The sequence below is a fragment of the Homalodisca vitripennis genome, chromosome X (assembly GCF_021130785.1).
Source record: "Homalodisca vitripennis isolate AUS2020 chromosome X, UT_GWSS_2.1, whole genome shotgun sequence".
Taxonomy (NCBI): domain Eukaryota; kingdom Metazoa; phylum Arthropoda; class Insecta; order Hemiptera; family Cicadellidae; genus Homalodisca; species Homalodisca vitripennis.
The window spans coordinates 89,963,554-89,974,514 of record NC_060215.1 but is presented as its reverse complement, the minus strand read 5'-3'; the positions used below and the strand labels follow the sequence as shown (position 1 = coordinate 89,974,514).

The 10,961-nt window shown below is 32.9% G+C and overlaps 1 protein-coding gene across 1 annotated transcript in view; it reads right to left on the bottom strand.

The window, feature by feature from the left end:
• Positions 1-920: 920 nt before the first annotated feature.
• LOC124369331 overlaps positions 921-10,961 on the bottom strand; it is a 61,000-nt gene continuing 50,959 nt past the window's right edge. Inside the window, exons 5-6 of the mRNA XM_046827291.1 lie at positions 5,085-5,199; positions 921-3,676 (exon numbers count right to left, since the gene is read on the bottom strand). Of these exons, the coding sequence (XP_046683247.1) occupies positions 3,533-3,676; positions 5,085-5,199 (259 nt within the window). The 3' untranslated portion in view covers positions 921-3,532. The remainder of the gene's footprint in view (positions 3,677-5,084; positions 5,200-10,961) is intronic.

Here is a 10,961-nt window from a genome sequence, read left to right as displayed (position 1 = left end):
GTTTCGTCCTGACGAGATTTAAAAAAGGATTAAAAAATAAATTGATTAGATCCTGTCTTAGCTAGCCACAGTGTAATTTAATCCTGGAAGAAAATTAGTCTTTCTGTTGATTATAATTATAACCTTAACTCAATTACATTGGGCCTTACATTACATGCTCTTAAAAAATAAATTAGGTAATAACAAATTTTAATACAAATTTAACTGAAGAAACGTCAAACCAATCATTGAATTTTTAAAAGATAAATTTAATTTAACACTGTCAAAGGATAAAAACATAAGTACAACGAGATATGTCCTATCTTTTCCAGTAGATGCTGTGTTTACAAGATATCAAGCAAGATTTTATTCCAGAATTTTTATTTCTCATTTCAGTTATCATAAACCCATAATTTCATTTTCAAAATTTAATGACTATGAAAATTATGTAATTATTTTGGAAATATAAGATTGTGGTAAAATTGATACTGGCTAAATTATAGAAACTAATATGGGTAAACAATGAAAATGAAAGTGTATAAATATTTATTACTATATATAGAAGTCAGTGATTATTGTAATATATGAATGTAAAAAAATATTTACATTCATACAATATATATATATATATATATATATATATATATATATATATATATGAAATTGAATGAAAATTAAAAACTTTTTTATGTTAAAAAATTGAATGTCTCATTTTATTTTTAAGTATAAAAAAATAACCATTTAATAATTATCAAAGTACTTCTTCAAGATGTATATTACAGCCTGTTATAAGAGTAGTCACTTCTGTCCCTCAGTCCCGTGACTTTCTTACTTTTTTTAGAGTTTCAACTTTATAATAAATCTCTCAACACAGCTAGTTGATTTTAACCTTAACCTAGTGTCTCTCTAGAGGTGGTTAACAGAAAAAAACACATAAAGCATATACGTAAAACACTTTTTTATTAAACATTATTTCAAAAGATCAAATTAAACACAATCAAATTAGAAACTAGCTACGACATACCATGTTATGTACAAAAGAAACATTTGACGACTTAAAGTAATAAATTAATACTTGGCGTGAGGACTACCACAATACTGGTTGAGGTTTGATAATATTCGGTCACTTGCGAAGTGTGAATCAGCCAGGTTGAGATCAGCCTGAGTAAACAGAACAGGTCTCAGACGTGGGCCAATCAGTACGTACATGACGCACCACCCGTGCAAGTCTCTCTTGCTTCCATTACAATCCCGCATGTACTACCTAACTTTCTTCATACATTCTAACAATTACTAAAACATAAAGTTAAATTTATGCCCTGCTATAGTACATTCCAGCTATTTCAATAGCTTTTGATTTCTAAATTACAAAGGACATAATTTTTTTATTTCACAAAGTCTAATCTTAAACAAAGAAAAACAATTATTATTACGGTCACTGGAAAATCTGAAGTACCAACATGAAGGATCCTATCATTCTATATACAAAATAAAATACAATTCAGTAAAATACAAAAAATTTAAGAAATATATTTTGATTATTGCATTACATATGTTCATTATTGAAACACAAAATTTTCTTTAAGATTATTAAAATGAATTTTAATTCAATCACAACTGGTGAAATTCAAAACCAGTTTGAAATAAATAAAACATGTAACTAATGTTTTATTAAAATAATAAATAACTTGAACAGTACATTACACAACTCACACTTAACTAAGTTACGTATTGATAGAGAGCTTAGTCATAAACTAAGAACCTTTACAGACCTCCACAAGGACTAGATTTCTTGTTTATTCAAGAACAATAACTAATGACTTTTAAATAATTATTAATTAACATTTATGTTTACGATTTATTGCTATATAGATAACAAATTAACATTTGCAGGAGATAAATCTGTTTTCTTAATTTCGAATCAATATACAATTTCAGTTTTAGTTTTAATTACTTTGGCAACTATATACTGTATGTATATATAACTTGTGGCAAAATTCGTTTAATTTAAATCCAATAAAAGAACAAACACTGTATGATTTGATATGTGAAAGACCATGCAAACTGTACAAAATATTGTGTAAAAAAATCTTTCTTATGCTAACTAAATAAATGAATTACCGTACTCAAAAATTACTCTAAAAGGAAATGTGATGGCAAGGTACTCTATACTACTATGTATTTGGTCTTTCTGCAATATAAATAATTTCAATTAGATATCACATAAGCCAGTTATACCATCAACAACTGCTAATACGGTAACATGGTCTCAACAGGAACTGGCTTTAACCTAAAAAATAAATACATTAACTTCTTCTAACAACATAATATTGGACAACCAATTGTCACCACACACTCTTTATGCAATAAGTTTAATATTTATACTTGTAGCACACTGTTTTATGTTTTATATTACACTGCTTGAAATTATCTAAATATTCATATATACCGGTACACAAACACTGCAAAGTATGTTTACCCATACTATTGTTTATAGATTGTTTTTAATATTTTGAAAAATCTCTCTAAAATATTAACCTTTGGGTTTTTTAAGTTGTATAAAACTGAAATTATGGTTTCAATAATAATTAAATTTAGCTGAAAAGCATATAACAGCATTTAAAAATGTTGAGAGAGATTTTTTAAGTTATATTTAACTATTTAAAAAATATAAAACTGCTAATAAAATATACTGAAATTTTCAGTTTTCAAATAATTACTACTGCTTTAGAACAATTATAAGTAATAAATTTTGTATTTTTATGGTTTTATAGTAGGAAATAGTAACTTGTACGCAGTCTTCTTGCATCTAGTCTAGTCTACGCACAAGTCTCCTCCTTGGAATGTTTCCGCGAAAGACTTTCCTCCTCCCTTTAAACAAGGGCTCCTTTCTCAACTAGTCATCCACAACTATAACAAATATATAACACGCTCTGTATACGATAGAAAAATTGCAATAAATATTGATTTCTTACAGAACACGCAAATATACACTCAAGAATGCTATATACATAACAACATCACTTACGCAACAATAAACAAACTATCCATTATTGAGTTACATAAATATTCTACTTAAACAATTTCTAAACTATTTTTAAAATATCTAAACATCAACAAGACAAAAATATTATGTGAACTAAAATATTTTCTAAAAATTATACACCTTGGGTGTTTTAATTTTATACGGATTTCATCACAAATAAACTCTTAAAAATTAGTTATTAATACAGCAATTTACAAATCTATGTTTTATACTATAAACATCAAATACAACAATAAAAGTGTAAATCTGTTGGTGGAGTGTGATATTTACATAAATTAGAAACACAATGTGCTACATAGAGAGTGGTGCTTGCTTATGTATTGTTTGAGCATAAATAAATTACCATAGAAATTATATACGGTAAGATCTAGGAATGATGTGTCTTCAATTTACATAACAATGTTTCTCACAATTCAGCTAGACAACAGCTCGACTTCGCTGGACATAAGCGTGACGTGACGCAGTCAGTCCAGGAGAGCTGGGGCGGTAGCGAGTGTCTGGGTGAGTTCATGTGCGGTGGAGGTGTGTATAGAAACACCACAAAGATAGAAGACAGCCAAGGAGGAGGGATAAGGCGGAGGAGGAATAAGGAGCAGCACTGATGTCCTCCTCACAGATCTGGGAGCCAGGAGGATACTTCTCACAGTGCACCTGTCAATCATACACAAAATATAACCATTAGGGAAATTTACAACTGAACAGATTTTACAATCGTTTTACACAAAGTAGATAATGTTTCAACACCAAGTCACATTTTCACATTTGCTGTTTTGGTAGAGGTCAAATTTCACCACTATATGGTCAATTTGTGTTAGTGACAATTAAAGATATGTACAAAGTAAAAATCAAGTTAGTATTAAATTTAAAACCTGATGGTGCCAAGAATATTTTGGCGATTGGAAAATTAAATAAATCGACTGTGAAAGTCCAGTGAAAGAGTCTGTTTTTATTTATCTTACTAAAATAAATAATAAGTTTGCAAAATGAAGATCAGAAGAACTCTTGTATCCAGTGATAGGAAAGAAAAAGGTGTGGTGGGATGTTTACGAACTTGGATAAATAAAAAATTTCTACTATAACAGCTCTTATCAGCATTATCCAAATTAACAATTGGGTTAATTATTTAGTCACAGTTCTTTAAGAATACATTTACTGAAGACAAGAAAATTTAAAACAACGTTTGTATATTTCACAAGGACTAGTAGACATTGAAATAGTAGTTGGGGGATCTTGTAATCAGGGCCACATATACATGGCTAAGGATTTTAAATGTTTACGGTAGAATAGAAAAGAGGACTGAAGTAAGTCAAATATTTTATATTTGTGAAAATAAAATTTCCTCAAAACATAAATAGTTACAAATTCTTTTAAATTATGACAAGAATTCAAAATGTTACAATATATATATATAGATTTTAAATGTTTACGGTAGAATAGAAAAGAGGACTGAAGTAAGTCAAATATTTTATATTTGTGAAAATAAAATTTCCTCAAAACATAAATAGTTACAAATTCTTTTAAATTATGACAAGAATTCAAAATGTTACAATATATATATATATATATATATATATATATATATATATATTATGTGTGTGTGTGTGTGTGTGTGTGTGTGTGTGTGTGTGTGTATTTATAACTTTGTAAATCAGTTCGTCTTTTTTATGAAACAAAGAAAAACGTAAAGGTCAAATCAGAAGATAGAAAATTGAATTCTTATTATCAGCCATTTTCCCAACAACTATGTATATAAACCACTATCAGAGGTTGCAAAATATAGATGCATATATTGATAATAAAAAAAGAATTCACACGGGTTTATAAAATGAGACGTGAGAACGATTATCAGAACTGTAAAAAATGGAAAATCAAAAGTAATCATCAAAGAATACAATATTTTGGGAATTGTTGAATTTTATTAAACACATGTTTCCATTTACAATAGTGTTTCGTACTACTCCAATGTTACAAGACCATCTATGAAGTAGTTGTAAAGTAAATTATTTTAAGTTGCCTATTATATTTATTGGAAATGTTTCCTACAGCACGGAGCCTATACCTGGATGAGCGAGGATGCCATGCGATCGAGGAAGCTCTTGGTGAACTGTGCCGTCTCCTCGCCGCAGGTGTCCATGACGATCGCGTGTGAGCAGCGCAGGTACTCCTGGAACGAGCTGGAACCACAGGCAACACGTGTACAATACTGTTATAGTACATATACATAGTAACTTTCCGACCGAAGTGATTGTAACGGCACAGTTACATCACATCGTGCCAGAGATTACAATCATCCAGCTAAATTATTACTTGAAAGGTTTTATAGAGTTATAGTAATTTGATACGAAATCAGTTAGAAATAATTACAAAATGCAGGCCACTGTCGGTTTTAGTACCTAATAAACTGAACTATTTTTCAGTAGCTCCGCGAACAAAAATCGTGAGAGACGATAAAACTCTAAAGTTATTTAGTTTTAGGCCATCACAGTTATGTAGAAAATTCCCACCAACTGCTAAACAAATGGATCGAACCGCTTTAATATATTTGTACTTTCTTATATTTCACTCTTAACTTCTTGGGTTTTTTACGTTTAGAAATATTGGAAACAAACCGCCGATAACTAATAAAAACTGGGGAAACAGCGTTTTATCTTTTACGGGACAATTGGCCTATGTAATGTTGCACGAATTTTACTGCCAGAAAACTCACATCTTCCAAGCACCTCAAAGTATATGACTGCATCACTTCACCACATGAATAACACACGATAATAGCAGTTGTAGCTCACATAATTAACCATTTTTAATTAACTTTTTTGGTAGCCCACACTAAACCACACACACCTTTGATAGGTTTGTATATATTCTAATGTTTGATTACTCTCTCCGTTATTGTGATCAGACCCTCTAACAATTAATTGTAATATGTTACGTGATAAGTACGGGTTTTCTTTCGTCACCACCAGTGCAGGGCAGCACCAGATATGAACGTCACTGACCTCCATTCTTATAAAACAAGGTAAATTATACTTCCCAGAAAATAAAACCTCATTAATAACGATTACAGGTCTGATAGTTTCGCACCTATTAGATCATGTTTTGCAAGGTTATGCGAGGGCTAAAAAATATACCTAAATTAACTGACAGTAACACTTGTTCCTCAACATGGATATAAATTTCGCCGTAGGATCGTAATCTCTGATCACAAAGGCTGTTATAGTGATAAGGACGGAATTGGATTGGCTTATGACAGCATCTAAAATCACTGTCGCACTCATACAACTATGGCGTTCAAAAAGTGCATGCGATGTCACGGTTGATACAAACTATAGTACTGTAATATTATTATGTCACGAGTTTTAAGTGGCTCGTAAAATGGCTCGTAAAAAGGCTACGAGTGTAATCATCGTAGTTTGACGTAATTTGATGGACGGTGGCCTAAGGCGTTCTTAGCCATACACATTTACAATTGATGCAACGAATCTACCAAAACAATATACAATCAGTGCGTGCACAGAGTGGTGTCATGTACAACAGAGGGCGATAAGATCTGAGTTCTTGAGCGGTGTATTACGGCAGGGCACGTCGGTGCAGCGTGAGGGCACAAATGTAAAGTAGAGCGCCTGGTACGGGAAGCGGCAATCTGCACACTTTGGTGTCCAGTATTTTATCTACCACAGCTATCACGGCGCTACCCTCTATCTGTTAACCCAGCATCTGACCACGACTATTCAACTCAATGGTTTTATTCGTAATTAAATTAATATAATGGGAAATGTATGAATAGATACCATTCATATATATATGTGTGTGTTTGTGTATATATATATATATATATATATATATGTGTGTGTGTGTGTGTGTGTGTGTGTGTGTGTGCGTGCGTGCGTGCGTGTGTGTGTGTGTGTGTGTGTGTGTGTGTGTGTGTGTGTGTGTGTGTGTGTGTGTGTGTGTGTGTGTGTGTGTGTGTGTGTGTATATTATTAATACACTGCCATATTTATTTCTAAATTAAACAAGCAAATACATTACTGGCACACAGTAAAATTGGAAACTAGGCTCAGAAAATGGATACATTATTTCATACTACTTATATAATAAAATAATCATTAAGATAAAATACAGTCAAATACGGTGTTCTCTGAAAACCAAAATAATAAATTAAAGTTTTTAACATAATAGTAGCCATAACATAAGTGTATGTTATATATCTTTAGCGCAGGGGCAGTATGGCTTTCATATATTTATGAAGGTGTAATAGAAAATCTTAGTTCCTTGCATTATTATCCATTTCATATTATTTGAACTCTTCTAGGTAGGTCCGGTTCGTGTGGATAATATTTGCAATAACATTTGTGCATACCAATAAAAATGAATTTTATAATATTTAAACATTGCCTTTGGAAAAACCACATGTTACAGATGCGTTACAATTCAAAGCTCCCTTTTATCAGTTGTATTGCCACCACTCAACGATCATTCCCTTTATCTGTAAACAGTGTGTCATTTCACAGGTTTAAACATTCACCCGGTCACAAGCTCGCTTTTAAATATAAATACTTCTTGAATAAATGAATGAATGAATGAATAAACAAACCCCTGTGAATATTTCAACGGAATCTCGATTGATCATGAATTTTTAACTGATCCCACCCAGCTCCACATTTTCAACAGTGACCAAACATCAATCTGCTTTCGCGGCCACTATTACACAACCCGAGTGGAGGTGTTGCTCTTGTACCGGTCTAGGTACGATAGCGCGGCCAGCGAGTCGATTAGTACGCGGTAAGTAGGTTTGATATCGATTGAAGCCCTGAAATATGCTATATTTGTAAAAAGATGAAGGGCAGTATAAACACAAGTACGACACAGTTCATTCACCCCATAGAATATTTTACTTTGATTATTATTTCAATTTATACGTTCAACATCAAGCTGCAATTCCTCTGTAGTAATAACTTTAAAGCATACTTTTAATAGGAAGATCAAATATTACTTTTATTCGATCATTCTTTTTTAATACACAAAATTTGGGTGCTAATAATGTAGAATTACTAACATAATTAATACAGATTTAACTCTCAGAAGCACCATTATGACAAGCCGTGTTCACTATCACGTATGTCTACATTAACTATATATAACATTCATGCATTGACTTACACACTAATTGAACACAGTTTATATCGGATTTATATGCGACTCAAAGCTTGTTTCTCAGCTGAGAATATAGAGGGAGGGGGTCGATACGTAAATACTGTATTTCGGTTTGGCTATGCAGACTGAAATTACTATGGAGCTTATCAGAGAAACAAACACGCGTGCGCACGCGAGAGTTCTTCACTTCACGTTAACGTCGGCTAGTCGCGCGATCGTATCTTGAGAGAGTATAAAAACTATATGGATTGACGTTTGCTGAAACAGCATATGACATAATAGCGACATCAGAGTTGGAGAAATGTGTGTGTGCAGCTTCAAGTCCGTGTGCACATTTAGTGGAAAATGTTTAGCTCTTTAAGCGTCATCCTGTATAGAAATTACAATGAAATATGGAATATTAAATTAGAAGATTCCTTTCTTAATTAAAAGTATTATATATTTACAAGCTCATAACAGCACCGTTGGACAAACAATAATACACTGCGGCGTAAATCAATGAAGCGCATTGTTGCAAAAAACGTAAAAATCAATCACTACAGATTTTGATTCAAACAAGGCAGCCATCTATGTCAAAAACGTTAACAAGTTACAAGTAACAAGAGCATAACTTTACGCAAACAATTACGGGAAGAGAAAAATGGAAATGGGCTTAAAAAATAACACTGAAGTACTTAAAACATCTAATAAAATAATGTTTCCTATACCATACAATAATGATGTATCTTAATAAGTTACTGTCCTCAAGATTCGGAATTATACTTCATCGACAAGATCGGCATTGTTGGTCTCAATAATTCTTAGTGGCAGCGACCCAAGTCCGCGATCAGCTAATCTGCGGAATCGTGATATAGGGAACATCATGACCAGGAATCGCTAGGCAATGTAGTAGCTGTCAATGTAGCAATGTACTGTAGACACTTCACCGACAAGATTGGCTGTGTTGGTCTCAATAATTCCTAGTGGTAGCGACCCAAGTCCGCGATCAGCTAATCTGCGGAATCGTGATATAGGGAACATCATGACCAGGAATCGCTAGGCAATGTAGTAGCTGTCAATGTAGCAATGTACTGTAGACACTTCACCGACAAGATTGGCTGTGTTGGTCTCAATAATTCCTCGTGGCAGCGATCCAAGTCCGCGATCAGCTAATCTGCGGAATCGTGATATAGGGAACATCATGACCAGGAATCGCTAGGCAATGTAGTAGCTGTCAATGTAGCAATGTACTGTAGACACTTCACCGACAAGATTGGCTGTGTTGGTCTCAATAATTCCTCGTGGCAGCGATCCAAGTCCGCGATCAGCTAATCTGCGGAATCATGATGTAGGGAACATCATGTCCAAGTATCGCTAGGCAATGTAGTAGCTGTCAATGTAGCAATGTACTGTAGACACTTCACCGACAAGATTGGCTGTGTTGGTCTCAATAATTCCTCGTGGCAGCGATCCAAGTCCGCGATCAGCTAATCTGCGGAATCATGATGTAGGGAACATCATGTCCAAGTATCGCTAGGCAATGTAGTAGCTGTCAATGTAGCAATGTACTGTAGACACTTCACCGACAAGATTGGCTGTGTTGGTCTCAATAATTCCTCGTGGCAGCGATCCAAGTCCGCGATCAGCTAATCTGCGGGGTCGCGATGTTCCATTATGTATCGGCAGCTCTTGATTCCCTGGCTTTAGGAATCGCAACATCTCTGCTACAAGATAGATGTATTTTGTAAACCTTAACAACACTTCTTCACGTTGTAATCATAAGGAATAAATTATTCTTTCATTAATTTATCTTTCTCAGCCTTGTAATAATGAAATTCCTTTTTTATATGAAGACTCAAAAAATACTATCACGTAACTTAATAGTCAATATCAGGTAACATTTCGTTACTCTCGAAAGATTCAATGTCGTGCTCAATTTTTTAGTTTAATTTGTACCACAACATTTTTTATTTCAATGTCGATAAATATATTGCTTTATTTAAATTGTATTTTTATAAACGTGTTTGTGTTCTAACCAGTTAACGGGCCTATACTACTACCAACGCGACGTGGGCAGCAACTATGGGAATTAATTTCGTATATATGGCTATCATAATAATTCCAAAATGATAACTTATAACGTAAAAATGAATATTACGTAACCTATTTATTGTTATATTGAATTTTAAGTAGAGTTAAATTAAATAAAAGATATTAAATGTTGCAACAAATACAAAAGCCATCATTGGCTTTTGAAACACATCTTATTTAGGTTTATAACATTAGTTATAACAAAATAAAATACGAGTACTATCTAAGGATCATACTCAATTTTAGGCTATAGTGTTGAATGATAGTGCGTATGACACGTAAAACCCACAATTTATTAGTTAGATACAATATGTATAATATTTATACAATCTTAGTTTTAAATAATAAGGGAAAATTGTTTCTATCAATCCATTACCGTACACATTTCACATACGTTTTTTACCACATTCAATGATTTAAATAGGGTGGTAAAAATATATTTGAGTGTTTTGGCTTTGGCGAATGGAGTGACTTTGATGTGGTCCCTTATTGAATTGGATTTACTCCCTACTCCCTCTGAAGTGATGGAATAATTCTGGACATGTGATAGCACATCTTCAGTGTCTGCCACGACACACACACACACACACACACACACACACACACACACACACACACACACACACACACACACACACACACACACACATATTTATAATTTATTTTTAATACATACTTTTAATATCATTTTATTATTCAACTGTTCCATCTAA